Here is an 18,106-nt window from a genome sequence, read left to right on the forward strand (position 1 = left end):
AAAGCTCGACGCGCGCGATTGGCCGACGCGCCGTCCGCTCGGCGGGGGACGGCGAATCAGCGATCGCGTTACACGCTAGGCATGGTGTGTTTACCCGGTCGCCTGGAGGCACCTCCATTGCGACATCAGATAGGTATTAACATCATTACCAGACAGAAGGAAACATCTAGGTACGGACGTACTCGCGCGTCTCAATTCCACCTTTACCACCATGGGTGAGACCGAGAAACAGCCCGAACAACCCAAGGCTGTCCAGCAGAAGATGGTCATCGGTGAGTAAACGCGCTTGGCATTATTATCGCGCGCGGCGATTTTCCGCGCCGATAAACGCGACGAAAAAATTCGGCCGCGCGTTTCTCCGCCCGTAATGGCGTCCGCGCGCTCTCTCTCTCTCTCCCTCGGCGGCGGTCGCGTTCGAGAGGCGGCCATGTGGCCGGCGGCGGAAAGAAAAATCGCGTCGATGTTCCCCTTCGTCGAGTCTCTCCGGATTGGAGTCCGGTCGCGGGCGAACCGCGTCGACGAGGCGACGCCGAGACCAAACGTCGTCCATTTTTCCCATCAGCTGATGCTCGCTCGCGAATCTTCTCTCTCGTCCATTGATTTTCGCCGACATCGCGCGTCGCCCGTTCCTCGCCTCGTCGTATAACCTGGAAAAAATAAGGGAAAATATCGCGGGTGCCGAGAATCGACGACGACGAAATCTTCCACGGGAGCGGGATCCATCGGGGCGATATCGAACTTTTTCGCTTCCGGAGTGACCGCGCCGATCCGAGATATCCGGCGTCGCGCGCGCTCCCCACGTTTTCGTTACGTAAGCGCGTCGTAGCCGCGTGCTTTTTGTAGCCAGCGGATTACAATTGCGCCTTCAAACTCGCCGGATGTATCTCGTATTATTCACCGGTGAAATTATTTCGAAAGTGCGTACGGAGGATTCTAATTTATACGAGTGTAGAGAGAAATTTTGAAATTCGGGGAATATTTTATTGCCCTTTGTTTCTCGGAAGAAAAAAAAATCGTTGAAGGTTAAATTTTACCGAGAATATTCGAAAATTCAAATCTAAATCGAATGTAACCCCATTGGTTATTTGGAAAAAAAAATCGTATAAATTTATTCTACTCCTTTATAGAGAATTTATGTATAAAAAATGTGATATAAAAGTTTGAAAAATGTATCGCTAAAATTTATACTCGTATAAATTTTATCTTTTCCATCTAATTGAAATTTATATTTTTTAGAAGATAGACGCCAGTTTTTAAATTGATATATATCTTGTCATTTGTGTGTTTAATTAATTCTTCAAGCGTTTAATTAATTTCAGCGTTATATAAATCCTGTGTGAATATTATTTAGCGACGCGAATAAAATTGTTACGATTTTCAAGTCTGAGGAATTTCGCGGATAATCGCGTTGGATCTATCGTTGTGACACTGATTTCGACCTTTGTTTGGGTTATATGCTTCAAGGTCGTGTATAACTGTTATTAAGATAGTCTTATCATATTTTCGCCGACCAAGATCAAGTCATACATATTTTATATATTTTATATATATAAAATAAACTAGCGAATTTTTATAAATATATATATAATAAATTATATATAGAAAATTTATATTATATATATATATATATAAAATAATATAAAATATATATATCACTCTTAAACGAAATTTATTTTTGTCGCAAATTTACAAATTTCAAACAGTTTTTCTACTTTTAAGATCCAGAAACAAATTTACTTAAAAATTTACAAAAGATGTAGATTATAATTATAATACTAATCACACAAATCACTGTTCTTTTGAGAATTATTCATTTTGACACGATTGAGTATTTATTTAATTTCCTGCTATTTCTCATGCATTGTTTCTAGAAATATTAGTCATCACGTTATAAAAACAGTATATGGTGTCATTACATTTCGATTTCGAACAGTGATGTGTTCAAGTAAATATATGATAAGTTTGTTCCGTTAAACGCGTTATATTTCCCTCTTCAAGGTCGCTTTCACAGTTTAATAATAATAAGTACGTATGATATTCCTGACTCAACGTTTTTCTTTTTTGTGCTCTCTTTGAATATTTTGAATAATTTCTCTTATAATTAAATTTCTTTCTCATTTTTTATTTATATGTTTTATTTAATATGTTTTATTTAATATGTTATATTTAATATTAATACGACACACACAAAGTGTAATATAAATATTTTAAAATGTTTAACAAAAAAGGAAAAAGATATTATATAAATTAAAGCACATTGTATGAAATTTTTCGTTATCAATTTATATATCCTCTCATGCCTAGCACTTGAATCACAAAGCTTTCTTTTATTTCAGCAAACAAAGTGACCGGGACTGTGAAATGGTTCAACGTCAAGAGTGGCTACGGTTTCATCAATAGGTCAGTCATCGTATTATTTTATATTTATCTTACACGATCAATTTTTTTTGCTTTTTTTATTTTTGATTATACTTGCAACGCCCGTCATTTTACGCAACACTAAATAATAGAATAGAGAATACATATATTTATTTGTGTGGGTGTCCTGTGTAAGGATTAGTCATATACTATTTTAATTTGAACGCTCATTTTACGCTACTAACTGTTGGCATTGTATATTAACTGCTCCATCTTCCATGAATGCACACACACATACACACATATGTACACATATCTAATTATTTTTTTCGATATTGCAGTCTTTTATCCGTGAGAACTATGTCCATAATTGTATTTTTTTTTTTTTCCCACTTATATCACGCGTCTACCGAATAAATGTTGCGATTTCCGTCATACGTCAAATTATTCAGGAAATATATATTAACTGGCTGATACTTAAGCGGTTATTTCTTGGGAAAATATTAGCTCACGTGTTAAATCTAATAGTCGGCGAGCACGCTCGTTGCTTCTGTAACAGTATGAGTCGGGTCAATTGATAACTTGACGTGTATTTTTTTTTTTTTTTAGATATTTTGATGCAACATAAAAAGACATTAATTTAATAGATAGACTCATTTAACATTTATCAATTTATTAAAGCATCATTTCTTTAAATATATTTGCTTTCTTAATGAACAAGACATTCCATTATCATCAACAATTCATTCAACAATATCAAACACTCTGATCTTGTAATTTTCTTATTCCATTTGGAAATTAACGAACTCGTTAGCGTGTAGTATACGTGTGAGTTGATCCTCGATTGATCCGTTTTTATTATTTTATCGCGCTGCGAATGTAAAATTTAGAGAAACGCTTTCAAGACTAATTGATAACGATTTTAACGGACACGGGGGAAATAGCGGTCTCTAATATTAGGAAAATCGTCCCTCTCTCCCCGCTACAGGTTCGACCTGCAACCTCGACCTGGCACTCTGCCGTACGGAAAATAGACGCTTCATTCGGCACGTGCACGGTCCGTAGAGTCGGTTCCTCGCTATTTCGAGGTCCCTCTATTCATCTGGCCGAGGGCCAGAACATTTTCGCGCATGCTCGCGGAGGAGGAGTAGCTCCTGTTTTACCGCGTATTGTATACACGCGGAACTTTTGCGCGCAGACAATGAAGCTTTTCGCGGGCGTTTCGCGATGGGAAAATATTTTACGTCGGGACGATTCGTAGAAAGGGGATCCAGTGTCTACTTCCTGGAATAACATGGAAAACCTGGAATTTTCAGAGAATTTTTTTGTACCTGGAGAAATCGGAGAATTCTCATGGAATTTTATGGGGCTCGGGAAATTTTTTTAAAAACTCTCTCTTTGATAATTTTGTTCTTATATTATAGGTAATAAGCCAAGCTGTAAAGTACGTGTTTAAAATATATTATAAATATATATCCATCTCTGTTTATATATTCAATGTCTTAACGAAATATTGAATTTGCAGTACATTTTCTTTATTTTCATTTTTAGTAATAAAAAATGAAAATGTTGTACAAGTTAAAAATTTTTTTCTTAAAAGCTATCTAATTTTTTTCAGTACATTTGTAAATCTAACACTTAAAACTTAAGTGGCTTTGTGCGAAGTGTTTTTTCTTCGTATGAGTGAAAAATATTAGAAAACGCGTATAATAAAAGAAAAACTTATTTTAGGAAATTATACCAAAAAATGTTTAAAATATTCTCTTTAATTGGAATTTTGAACAAAAATACTTGGAAGATTAGAGGAATTTTTTTACAAGATTTGAGTAGACACTCCGAGATCTTTTTTACTTTAGATTAGGACTCCGACACATGAGGGGGCGAAAAACGGTTTCGCACGATCGTTTCCAGGTACGAAATTTTTTAGCTTACCTGCTTGAATTTGAGAACTCTCGAATGCACTTTCACCAACACTAACGCCAGTGGGTATTGTAAAATATTTGAGAGAAGGCCGTTACGATACAACTATTTATAAATATAGAACGCTTCCGTCGGACTATCCTAGTTTTTGTCACGTTTAGTTGAATTTTCAGTTGTCCGTCTCCTGAAAAAATATAAAAATACGAGTAGCTGAATATTTTTTTTAAAAATAATTCTTTATAATAAAGAAATGTATGATTCATAGTGAGAATTTAATTTATATAAATTTTGGTTTCAACTTTTTATATTTCATATGTGCCTTTCTTATTTATTCAAATTTATTTACGGGAACAAATTTTTTATTAAAATATTAAATTTATTAAAAATTAAAAAATTGAGATTTATTAAAATAGTTATATAAAAAATATAAAATTGTACTGATTACATAAAATTGCCTTGCGATGTTACGATGTAATATTAGAAATTTTAAAATATATAAAAAATTTTACGTTGAATGTCTAACAGTTGATATTAGAAGCGAACGTATTTCTTACTCGAAAATTATTCAGAGGCGTTTCCGCAGGACAAATTTGAAAAATAATAAGTGAAGTAAATAAAAAAAGAATCTCCGTATTTCTATAACTGTAACAGAGTTCATCGAAAGTTAATAGCCCGAGACAACGCGAATCCATTGTTCATTCGTCGTGTTCATCCCGATTTCGGTGGACTCGACTTACCACAATGGAAGAGCAACGTTCCGTCTCGATACCCGTTGGATCATGCTCATTCGGCATCGATACATGTTCCGAGACGTACATCAAAGTTCGATAATATAGATATTACTTGATATAGATATTATAAAAGATTAGGAAAGTGCGAACTTATTTACTATTATTTACGATAAATTAATATTAATCCAAAAAGTGTTTATTCCCTGGAAAAACATGGAAAATCTGAAATTCTCAGGGATTTTTTTTGTATCTGAAGAAATCAGGGAATTCTCATGGAATTTTATTGGGACTCAGGAAATTAAAAAAAAATTCTCTTTTTGATCATTTTGTTCTGATATTATTAGTAATAAGCCAAGTTGCAAATTACGTATTTAAAATATATTATAAATATATATCTATCTCTGTTTATATATTCAATGTCTTAACATAATATTAAATATGCAATACATATCCTTTATTTTAATTTTGAGAGATAAAAAATGAAAATGTCACGCGCAAGTTAAAAATTTTTATTTTAGCAAAAGCTATTCAGTTTTTTTTTTTTTTTTTTTTAGTACATACATTTATAATTCTAGCACTTGAAACTTAAATGGCTTTGTATTTTTTCTTTGTATGAATGAAGAACATTAGAAAACGCGCGAACAATAAGAAGACTTATTTTAGGAAATTGCATCAAAAGATCTTTAAAATATTTTCTTTATTTTTCTGTATTTCTCTTTTTCATACCTGTAATTTTGAACAAATATATCTGGAACATAAGGGAATTTTTTTACAAGATTTGAGCAGACACCCTGTAATTGTATATGTATAATAAGAAAATATAAGAAAAATTGATTTGGACACAAGAGTGTTGCTCAATTTTTGCCGATTGTAATCTACAAAAATACATCTTCCCGTAAAGATAAAAGTGTATGATGTTGCAATTTTTATTTAGAAATATTGATTTCCGTTATTTCGGTGATTTGAAAAAAAAAAACAAACTCTGAAAGCTTTATTTGTGATCTTCGCGTTCTCCATATGTACTTGATTCACCTTTTGTTAATCGCGTAACGGAGAGAGGGGAAAAGAGAGGGAGGTCTAGTTTGTAGCAGCTGGTATGCATTTGTGTACGGGCTTTTGTGTATTTCTCCCTTGATTGTGTGCGCGCAGTCAGGGGTTCGACGACCTTTCAACTCCATGCTTTGCTATGCAGCTTCATGGATTCCGATTACATCCGCACGCTCGCGAATTCATGCGTGGGACATACATATTCGCGACGCACACGCGGTGTATCGTGTACACGCGTGGAACTTTGTAGAGAATGCGAATGAACGTGTGTTTGCACTGATACAATTAAATCGAATTTCCATTATACGCCATGATACACACATAATAAACAGATGGACGTGGTTATTCTGCTTTTCAACGATTTAATAAAGCTTCCGTTTTTTTTTTTTTTTTTTTTTTTTTTTTTTTTTTGCGCGTAACCGCAAACACGGTTGGGAATTTAAATTTTAAATTGTTTGAAATATAATATTTCGATTTTTCCACTATTGCAAAATTAGTGAATTATGGAATTATAAGAAAAAAAATTAATTAATTTAGATTAAAAATATAATATAATATCGATTGTTTTTAATAGAATTGCTCGTTTCGATTGTTTCAGAAATGATACCAAGGAAGATGTATTCGTCCATCAGGTAAGCTTCTTCGCATTTAATATTAATTACGATACTTTATTCTCAAGATATCACCGATGTATCTCAATGTTACATACGTAATTGCAGTCGGCAATCGTTAAAAATAATCCGAGGAAAGCCGTACGTAGCGTCGGAGATGGCGAGGTCGTGGAGTTCGACGTCGTTATCGGTGAGAAGGGTCACGAAGCCGCAAATGTCACCGGTCCAGCGGGTGAAGCAGTGAAGGGCTCGCCCTATGCCGCGGACAAGCGTCGCGGATATCGCGGTATCCATTGGGTGTACCCGAGACGCGGCAACGGCCGACCTCAGAATCGTAGACCACGTGAAGGCCAGGAAGGTTACGATCAAGGTATATCGACGGATCATTTCTATCTACATTTTCGCTTGTTCTTCAAGAGAAAGTAACTATTGAGAGAAAGTAACTTGTTCTTTCGGATATAAATTAGGCGAGGGAAAGAGCGGTGATGATGCGAATCCGACCGAGGGCCAGGCACCGCAGCAACAGCGTCGCTATAGGTTGCGGCGTCATTATGACGGTTATTATCGCGGAGGACGGCGTTCTGGGCCCGCTCCCACACAGCAGGGAGAGAATGCTGGCGAAGGTGGTGAACAAGTGGAAGGAAACGGCGAGGGTAATGCCCCGCCGCGCGGTGGCGGTCGTGGACGCGGGGGTCCGTCACGACGTTACTTCCGCCGCAATTTCCGCGGGGGAAGAGGTGGCGGTCCGCCACGACGTCCTCGCAGCCAGGATGGCCAGGTGAGGGTTAGTATCCCTAACTTTCACAGTCATTCTAGCTTTCCCCGACATTATTACAACTGGTAACGCGAACAAAAGTATCGAATCACGCGCGTTTGTTTCATTTCAAAGTTATAAAATGTACATAGACATTCCAAAGTTGAAAAATGAAATGATATTTTGGTTTCGGAGAACGTTATATGTTTGAATTAGATTCTTTATAGCGATTCTTTATAACATTCTTTATTATGAAGGCGTTTCGAGATACGTGATCTCGAAATTGTAGATACATTCTCTGTATACTTCTTATCTGCAATCTGTTTAAATAGTTTCGGTATATGTTATTATTTCTATTACACTAAACACATTTCACTTGAAGATTCACTATATCCTTGGTTGCTTGCGCCTCAATGATATATATTGTCCCTTTATTATTTTTCTCCGACAGCGCAGTGCTGTGTATTACACGGTAATTAATGGACTTGTAAACGCGCATTTCAATTTTGCATTTTTGGTATAGATAATGAATAAAATTTTAAGTCTGAACTTAGTTGTTTAAATCTGCACGGTGTAGTGTCCTTCTTACCGTAAAAAAAGAAACTTGGTAATACTGTCTATACAAAGACATTGTGTTTGGTTTAGATGCACTCTTTCGTTCCTAGAAATTATGTTTATATACTTAGCAAGGATATATAGAGATTCTGTAATCTCCCTCCTCTTGTGTAATAGACGATGCATTATTCACGCACGGAGTATGTGTCCTGCGCTGTTTGTTAACGATTTCCATTTCACTTTGTGCACTTTGTACAAATAAAGTAGAGATATCTTAACCACCAACGAAATTTTCTGTAATCGTCAAAACCCTCGGATAGCTGTTATAAAGATTAGATACATATTGTAAAAAAAACATTAGGTGATTGACGACGACGAAGCTATTGGCGAGAATGTCGATAATTCGCGAAGAAATCCACGACCACGTTACAGACGACGATTAATACGACGACCTCGTGCGACTTCGAGCCAACAGACAAATCGAGTAGAGAACTTGCCATCCTCGGGCACAAATCGCAAGTCCCCCAATCCCACTTCCTTCTCCGTAACTTCCTTTCGATCACAAGTCATCGATACTCCTCCTGAATCTTATGATAAATCTATCAAGGTACTTTTGATTCTTCTCTTTCCTAACTCAAGACAATATAACTCGCGTAAATACATTTTAACTTCTTTACGGATTTTTTATGAAAAATTATAAATGACGATTTTACGAATAAACTTAATACATTTGCATACAATTTCACGAACTACAGTGAAGATACGTCTACATGTCTTCATTGTAAAAAATAAAACGCTTGCTTTACGAAAATCTGCATCATCAACATTATTTTAATTAATTTCATCTATATATTACATCTGTAAATATCCATTTCTGTATCAACTGATTGCTTGTTGACATTTATTTCTTTCCTTCTATGCATTCGACAAGATACTTTAAATACGAATCATAATCAAAAGTTCTACTATAAAACTTTGACATTTGCGCGAAATATTGAAACAATAAATTATAATATTCACGAGCTTTTATTTCCATTCGACATTTACGAAAGCTTTTAATTATGACTCCGAGCGCGCGAAATCTATCGACGAATACAGAGCGGTAGCGCTTAGCACACACTGTTTGCACGTGTCTTTTTGTACTCTTTTCAGTCGGAGCAGAAGTCGGATGCACCTAAAGATTCAGATGCACCTGCCGCGGCCCCTGCTCCACAGGTAACGGCGCTTTATATTCTCTTCTTTTCTCAATCTTGCAGGAGCTCGTCTCGGTTACCACAATTCTTACGCACTTACACTTTCAAGCATTAGAGGTGTGATCGACAAAGTAGACGTTGAGATTTATTTTTTTTTGCGCTGTTTCTGGATTTTCTTACTTTTGTTCTCGTTATCTCCTACAAAGAATTGCATTTTTCTTTCCTTACCTGCAGCATCGTAAAAAGAGATGTATGAAAGCAAATATATATATTTTAGCACGCGTTGCATAATTACTGCCATTATAATATATGTTGTTGTCGCATTTAATTAATGTTCGTCGTATGTATATATTTGCAGGAGAGCCAACCGGTGCAAAACACCACCACCGAGAGTACCGCTTAACCGAGAGAGAATAACGCGCTACTACCGTAAGAGGACACTCCTTTTAATATATAACACCAACACCCGTTATACACTCAACAACAACTCAAATAACAACAACAAGTATAAAACAATTGCAAAAAAAAATCCAAAAAAAGAAAAAATAAAAAAAAATTTAAGAAATCAACAAACACTACTCCACACTCTCGCAAATTACAATTAAGATATGTACGGGGAAAATGCGAAGAATGCGTTGATTAAGAAGTGTGCGGCGAAATCAAATTCACCCCATGAGCGAAGTAAAACTTTTGTTTTTTTGTACTTTCGAAATTTTCACGCACAGCATATATAATGTCGAAGAAACGATAGAGACGCGAAAGGGAAATTCTTCGCGGCTCTAAACGCTTCTTTTAACTAAATGATTTAATCAAGAGTAATTAAACCGCGTAATGATTACGTTATTGTACGACGGTTGATTAATCGAATAAAAATAAAGTGAGACTAAAGCAGCAGAGAGAAAAGGGTAAAGCAATTACGGAGTACGGAGCGATGAATTCGAGCGCGGGCAAGAGATATATATTGTATACGTATACTTTTGTTTTTTTGGTTTTTTTTTGTGCATTTCTTGTTTCGTATATTACTTCTGATTTTTCTCCGGTAAAACGCATTACAAATCGTTTCATGTGCGATATTTGAGTTTATTGCTATATTTCCGCGAGTTTTCTTCACTTTCGGCGACTTTTTCATGAAAGGAAAAAGAAAAATCGATTGATATTGAACGGAGTACCACTCGAATTTTTGTCTGTCTCGAAATCATTCGTTCATTTTCGGCTTTATATATCAAAATTGGGCGGACTACCGTATTGCTTTCGCTCTTTTGGGCGCAACTTTACCTTGCGTTGATCAATAAGCGTGTAGCGTAAATACAGTACAATTTTGAAGTACGCTCCTTAAATATGATGATGCGGTTGTGTCGAGTCTAAATTTTCTTATACTTTATAAGCGATTTGTTACACGTAGAAACGATTATTGTAATAGCATTTATCTTGGCTTAATTTTTTATAATTGTCAATACTGGCCCCTGGCGGGTCCCGCGGTGTACAATTAATTAGCGATTATTGTTGTTTTGACTTTACGCATTATTGATTAATCGCGAATTAGGACGCGAAAGTTTGTGAGATTTCCCGCCTACTCCGAGATGCATTCATATCTGATAATGCGAATAATATTTAGGATAGGGCCAATAAGGAGAATGATGATAAGACAGTATCTGCAGTGTGTCGTTGAGAGAAAAACAATTTTTGGTCGCACTTTGATGCTTGCAGCCTGGAAAAGATTCGCTTCATGATATCTCACAAACTTTCGCGTCCAGAGCGTGAGTAAATCGTCCGGTCGTTTCTAAAATTGACATCGGTCGACTATGCACCGGGCAAGTCGTTTTTTACTAAACCACTGAACGTTTGCCTATGCGGCAATCGACTCGATTTGACATTTCGAAACAAGAGCCGGGCGTATCACACACATCGGCTTGATTGACAATACGGATAACGTAGACTGTCATTAGAGTACGAAGGAGAGAGAGAGAATAAGAGAGAGAGAGAAAACATACTTTATATAATTTTGCATGAAAATAATTTTTAAAATTTTAGTTTGTAGTATCGTCGACGGATAATAAAAAAAATATATACGTCTACTTTCTGTAAAAAGAAAAAAAAAAACAAAATTATCTTTATATTTGGCGAAATTTTCTATTGAATTTGTATTTCTTTTCCATTTAAAGTCTATATCCAGGCGACACACATCCGCGAGATATCACGGAGATGTATAAGAAGAGACAGACATCTTTCAATCGTCTTCGTGTCGTTTGGATGTAGCTTACCGATATCATATGGTGTTATTGTTTCCGTCGTCTGTGCTCGTCGATCAAAAACTATCAGTGTTGCGCAAAATATATTCGCGATACAAATGATCTCGAATATGAATATATTATTGGCGAATGTATTAGCGTATATAGAATATATACACAGAATATATGTACATATTTTCGTACGAGAAATGTATTAACGTGCATTTTTTATACACGTCAATGCATTGAACGACAAATAGGTATTCAAAATTCTTGTTCGCGAATATATTTTGTCCAACACTTTCCACTGACACGCAGTAACCGTATCCTGCCTAGGCGCCAGCAGACTAATTCCGCCCAAGATATTATCCTATACATCACGATGATCGTTTTTAATTGTTTCACATTATCCTATCGTATCCCGTTTGTCAAGTAGCGCTTTGCCAGGCCGCAACCCAAGTGTGTCTTCGTAAAATTGCATAATATCTCTGTTTGTGTAGCAAAAAAATCGGAAAGATCGAAAGATTGAGTATTCGAGAAATATTGAAAGACATCCGATTTGGTTTAGGATAAGCGAAGCGGTTTAAGGGAGTTAATAAGACGAGAAGAGGAAATAGTGCGTGTGCGTGAGTGTGGTGCAAAGTGGAGAGAGATAAACGCGCGGTTACGTTACGCGGACGTGCTCGCGTTATTTACATTTTTACAACTGTAGGAAAAAAAAAATATATATATATATAAGCGAAGCAATCTTGATCGAGAATGTCGATCCCGCACCGATGGTCGCCGAAAATCTTTTCCATTTGATCCCATATAAGAGGGAACCCAGCGGACACGAGATATGTTATATCGATCGACACGTACGTGTCGTCCCTCGTGTTTTTTCGCTTTTCTATTAAACTGCAATCCGCGTCCGTTGGGACAAAATCGTGCGGCGACTCTTCGGGCCCGCGTTTTGTTTAACGTAATCACCCTCCGTTGTCTAACGTAACCGCGCGTTCCCACGAAAAAAAAAACACGGTAGAAAGAAATAAAAAGAAAAAAAAACTACAAAAGAATCCACACAAGAGAGACCGGCCTCTCGAGACACAGCGGAGAGAGAGGCGCGAAACAAGCAAAAACTTGAAGCGAGCGCGCCGAGCGGGCGCGCGATTGTAACTGCAAAAAAAGAACAATGCATGTGTTAACAGTGAATATCAGAGTTAAAGCGATAAAAGTCGTAAAGCCAAAAAAAAGAAAGAAACAGAATAACGACGAGAATTTCCAGCAATTAAACTTATACGCGGTAAAAAAAAAAGAACGGTACCTAAGATTGCAACCGAGAAAAAAAGATCTCTCGCACAGTTTGTGCTTCGTCGTTCGGATTATCGCTGTCGTCGAAACATTTTTTTCGACGCAGCAGTCGCCAGTCAATCGCGATCGCTCGTGAATAAACGTGTATACATCATATTCGTTACATGAGTTGAGAGAGACACGGCTTACGATCGGGGAAAAATTCGCGGGAGGAAAAGTAGCGGAATTTTTCACGAAACACAATCTCCATAAGCCGGTTCTTTGTATGTCAAATATCTTCTCCTCGATCATCGAGATTATTTGACATACGAAGCGTCCGATCGTATGTAGATTGCTCTTTCGAAAATTCACGGTCCTCCGAATATAATATTTGCGAATTAATGGCCCGGTATCGTGTCGCCAAATTTCGCGATTGTCATTGGCGTTTTTCGGTTCTCTCCTCTCGCCGAAGAAAAAAAGCTTAAAGGCCATTGCACATGAAAAAATTTTAGTCGTAACCATAAGGCCGTAAGCAAATCAACCAATCACAGTTAAACATTCTTATTACGTTATTGGAATGCTTGATTGTAATTGGTCGATTTGCTTATGGCTTTACGATTACGACTAAAATTTTATCACGTGCAATGGCCTTAACTTACCGCCTATCGGAAAAAGATAATGAAAAAAAAATTGATCCTCTCAGGAAGAATTTTCGGGAATGAAGGGGAAGATGGGTGACGCGTTCCTTTTCGCTCGAAATTTCCGTCGTGCATTCGCGTCGCGTGTCTACCGAAGAAAATAATCGCAATAAAAGAGGATATCACGTCGCGACAGTCAATTAGATCCGATTCGGGTTTCACGCGAGTAAAGGCGATACTCGAGATATATATATATATATATATATATGGCGATGTGGACGAAAAATAGAAAGGTAAAAAAACAGGGGAAAAAGAACCGAAATCCCGATCGAGGAGACGTTCAACTTTCGAGAGACAAAGAGAGAGAAAAAAAAAAGAAGAGAAAATCTATCAAAAGACCTCGACGAACACTGGGCGCGACGCCGTCGTCGTCGTCGTCCGAGCGTGTCCCCGAGTATAACAGTCGTCCGTCGACTGCCCTTCCTCTACACACAATGAATTTTGTACCGAAACATGAAGCTCTAAATGCTAATTTCATACACGGAATTTAATTTTTTCACGAGAAACATGTGCATTATAAAAAATAAATCTACCAAAAAAATTGCAAAAGTCAATGGAACAAAATATGAGTTTTGTTTTATCTCTCTTCCCTGTTTACTCCCATGTTTATCTTGTCTCCTATCGAGTATTATCATTGTACGAAATAAATTTACAAGAATAATTCAATATTGTAAAAATATTAACGAAGTATTTATAATTTTATTTAAAAATAATTATGGTTGATTGAGTTGAATGAAATGAAAATAATACGAGCCGGTAAAGAAGCGAAATTTTAAATTAAATTAATAGTCGAAATGCGTGTAAATATTTTGATGAAATTTTTTCAATTATCCGTATTAATTTATCTCAATATTTATCTAAATATTGTAAATTTGCTACCGAGTATGAATCACATATTTAATCTTTGTCATTTATCTTCCGTTTACGGGTAGGAATTTCTGAAGTAATGAAATTCGTGAATTCTCCTCTCGATGGACTTGTAAATACGTACATTTCGTACACGCATAATTTCACGCGACGAAGTTGATCGGAGCCGAGAGAGAGAAGTTATAGGTATAATGCATTCCTGTCATGGAGAATTTCCAACAATACTGGCATTACGGCGGCATTTAATCACCTTTCGCGAGGTATATAAATTAATTTTCCGTCCCCGGCGTTAATCTCTCGTGCAGCAACGATCAGCAGTAACCGTACCTGGCACCATAATTGACACAACGGATTCGTCTCTAATATTACGGATTCATCATTATGAATCATAAATTACACGGGTCGCGCATCGAGCGACTTTCGAATATAGTTTAACGATACGTTTAAATTTTTCATTTATCTGCAGCGAAATGCATTACCTGGAGAGATACGCCGCTTTTGATATTGGAACCTGTTTTTAAAATTGCAGAAACTTTTCGCGTTAAAGTTGCAGGATTTCCTCCCGGAAAATCTTTATATCGACATTCAAGATAGATGCATTGAAGAATGCTTAAGGATGTTTTGGCTGTACAATAGTAGCAAAAAACTATCAAAATTTAAAAAGAAATATATATTTTTTACGTTTATACTGTTTGAAAAATCAAATAAATAAATCCGGATTATAAAAAGAATTAAAGTATTCCCAGACAGCACAAGGATGTCCTTAGGACGTCCAAAGGGCATCCAGGACATACATGTAGGATATCCTGAGGATATCCTATTTTAATCCTCGGATCTCCTCTGGATGTCCTGAGGAAGAGTAAATGATAGCCGTACACTAGCCTCTGGAGAATCCAGGGTACAATATGTAATTTTTCATAAGAATCAATACTAACTTTAAACTTAAATAATTTCCAAATCGTTAAAAGAATTATGCTCAGGCTTTCCATAGATACTCAGAAGAAATAATAGAACAGTTCACGAAATTTTTAATGTTTTGGCATATGACACATATATCCTTAACGATGTTGGATAATTCAAATTTTATGCTAAATTTAAAAAAAATATATTTATCTCCTATAATTATTATAATTAACGTGCTACATACCCGAGTATTGTTATTTTTATAGGAAAAATATAATTCCTTTTAAAAGTAAATAAAAAATACATATTAATCTAATCGAATTATCGGTGGATAATCATTAAAAAAATAAAACGTTGATATATAGTTGCAGTAAAATTAAATATCAATAGCGTCTCGAATCATATATTTGAAGAAAGAATATACTCTCAATATAATATTTTATATTTATATGTGTGTGAATGCAAAAATAATTCCAAAATTGAAAATCGCTATTGCATTTAGCATATTTCGAATGCACTCTCGGAAATAGCATGACTTAACGTGTCGCTATAAGGTGGCCGCCACAATTGTCACGCGCATTTCTCTTCAGTCTCAAACGTTGAAAGAGGTTAACGGGTTGTGTCGGATTTGAAACCCATTAATCCGAATATATATTATACAATACGTGAGCACGCAACCACTAAATAAATCCGGCAGTTTGTATGCATTTTTGCCGCATGCTATGGTAAATATACTAATATATCACGCAAAAGTGTCGTCTATGTATCTCAAAGGGGGGGAAAAACCATTATTTTATTTCTTCCATCTCAAAGAGAAAAGCCATTATTTATTTTCACAATAAACTCGACGCGTTTTATTTAGTTCATTATATTTTTTTTTTTACACATATACACAATTGTTTAAATGGCGCGACGGGATATCTAAACGAACGTTACGATTAGCAGAATTCCATGCTTTTTGCGAAAGAGAATGTAGGAGAAAAACGTGTACGACTTATAAGAAACTCCCGACCGTATATGTTTTCACAGATAGAGATACGATACATCGTGCACACATACATATATATATATATATATATATATACACACACAGTGAAGGCAATCAAGAGAGATCTCGGATGAACCGATTGATTGCCTGCGCTCTGTGTGCAGGCGAAATTAAAAAAGTTGACTTCCAGATCGACGCCTCGGCCTCTAATTTCCCAATATCGATACCTAACTCGCCGCACAGTTGATTCGCGCTCGCAATATCATTTATCGCCATTTGTTTCTCGTGTATATCGATGTTAGCCGGGGATAAAAACGGCCAAAGATAGGACGATGTATGTATGTGCACGCGAGTATTAATATTAACGCGTGTAAATTATATGACATGTTATGGGCGCGACGTGACGTCGGTTGAGCGGCGAGCGAAATCTTTTTTATTCTATTCGCGGGGATTTTTCTTGCGTTACTTGGGATCAAGCTATTTTATAAAGACAATAAAGATAACGTTCCTCTCGTTACAAGTCTGATCCAAATGGTCGCAATCTGAAAAAAGACCGACCAAGAATCAAATATCATGTATGCAAATATGTGTATACCTGTCCTTGACTACTTAATTTGAAAAAGATAAAATATTGTTAAATTTTATTAATTTTTTGGTATTTTTAGTAAAGTATCATTATTTCAACTTTCTAAAGCCAATCAACAAAATTTGATTATTACTAGATCATTATATAAATTATTACTAAAAAGATTAATTTTTAATTAATTATTAATTGATTAAAGTAAACATCAGTATAAAACAATAACATAAAATAATAGAATAATGAATTTTTAATTAATTATTAGAAGAAAAATTAATTTTACTCCTTAAATTTTATAAATTTTCATCTTAAAAATAATTTAGAATAAACATATAAATTATTAATATATAAATTATTAAAAGAAAGATTAATTTTTAATTATTAATTAATTAAAATAAAAGATCCTTATGGCACCGACGTTTCGTCTCTTTGAGGCGCTCGCCTCGTCGGGACTTGCGGTTTTTAACGATCTCGACAAACATCTGTTTATTCTCTCTCTCTCTCTCTCTCTTTCGATTGCTTATTATTCTTGCTATGTGACATTCTCATGCTTTTATTCGTTATCGTATTAATATTTTGACGTTTCTTTATTTTTATTTTATTTATATTATATATATTTTATTTTATTTTTATTTGGGAAATACTTAATTTGGAAGACTCTTGCGTAGATAACGCGAAGGAGTTAATGCTGATCGTGTTAATTAAAAGCCGCAAAATATACACGGAGCGTTAAAGACGTCGCAAATTATTCTGCTTTATTCTCGATCGATATTACTTTGCTAATCTGTACTAAAGATACGCGTACAACTAGCTAGAAACTTGGAATAGATGGAGAAGGAGGTATCGATAAGATCTTTCATTTAATTAAATCAAATTACTCCGTTAACGTGTGAGCTTGATGTCGGAGAATTTAAACGGACTTACCTCAATCTGACGGAATCGTTCGTCAGATTCTCAAAGTGCGGCCAGTCCTCTTGGCAGGCTCTGCATGTGCATCGGAACCAGTACCTTCCCGCCAGTGTCCTTTGACGCTCGGCGAGCGTTCTCTTCGTGAATATCGGTCCGTAGTTTTCGGCAATAACGTCGCCGGGCCGTAAACCGCGAACTGCCCTTATTACGATGTGCCGGCCGACGAAGTATCTGCGATCCGGAAAAAAGAGGATATCCTGATAATCTCCCCTCTCGTTAATTAATGCACGTTAATATGGTAATATAAATTAACACTGCCGAGTCTTATCTTAGTAATTGTACATCAGCTAATTACAAACTAACTCGTTTTATGTAATTAATTTTTATACACACTGAAAAAAAATGTGCTAAATCCAAAAAAATCCTTTTTGATTTAAAAATATTATTTATTTAAATACTTGCAAAGAAGAATTAGTTATTTCGATCGAGCAGCAA

The 18,106-nt window shown here is 35.9% G+C and overlaps 1 protein-coding gene across 4 annotated transcripts; it reads left to right on the plus strand.

Moving 5' to 3' along the window:
* The first annotated feature begins 101 nt into the window (after positions 1-101).
* Positions 102-13,918, plus strand: LOC115244362 (nuclease-sensitive element-binding protein 1). 4 transcript variants are annotated; one of them, XM_029821945.1, is made up of 7 exons: positions 103-272; positions 2,337-2,400; positions 6,655-6,688; positions 6,776-7,037; positions 7,135-7,445; positions 9,129-9,191; positions 9,528-13,918. In XM_029821945.1, exons 1-7 carry the CDS (start codon positions 212-214, stop codon positions 9,570-9,572), a joined length of 840 nt encoding a protein of 279 aa, XP_029677805.1. In that variant the 5' UTR covers positions 103-211; the 3' UTR covers positions 9,573-13,918. The 4 variants fall into 4 exon arrangements, with proteins under 4 accessions (XP_029677807.1, XP_029677805.1, XP_029677806.1 ...); XM_029821944.1 differs by having other exon boundaries at positions 104-272; positions 7,135-7,451; XM_029821947.1 differs by lacking the exon at positions 9,129-9,191 and having other exon boundaries at positions 102-272.
* The last annotated feature ends 4,188 nt before the right edge of the window (positions 13,919-18,106 follow it).

The sequence above is a fragment of the Formica exsecta genome, unplaced genomic scaffold (genome assembly GCF_003651465.1).
Source record: "Formica exsecta isolate Colony F162 unplaced genomic scaffold, ASM365146v1 scaffold81, whole genome shotgun sequence".
Lineage (NCBI taxonomy): Eukaryota > Metazoa > Arthropoda > Insecta > Hymenoptera > Formicidae > Formica > Formica exsecta.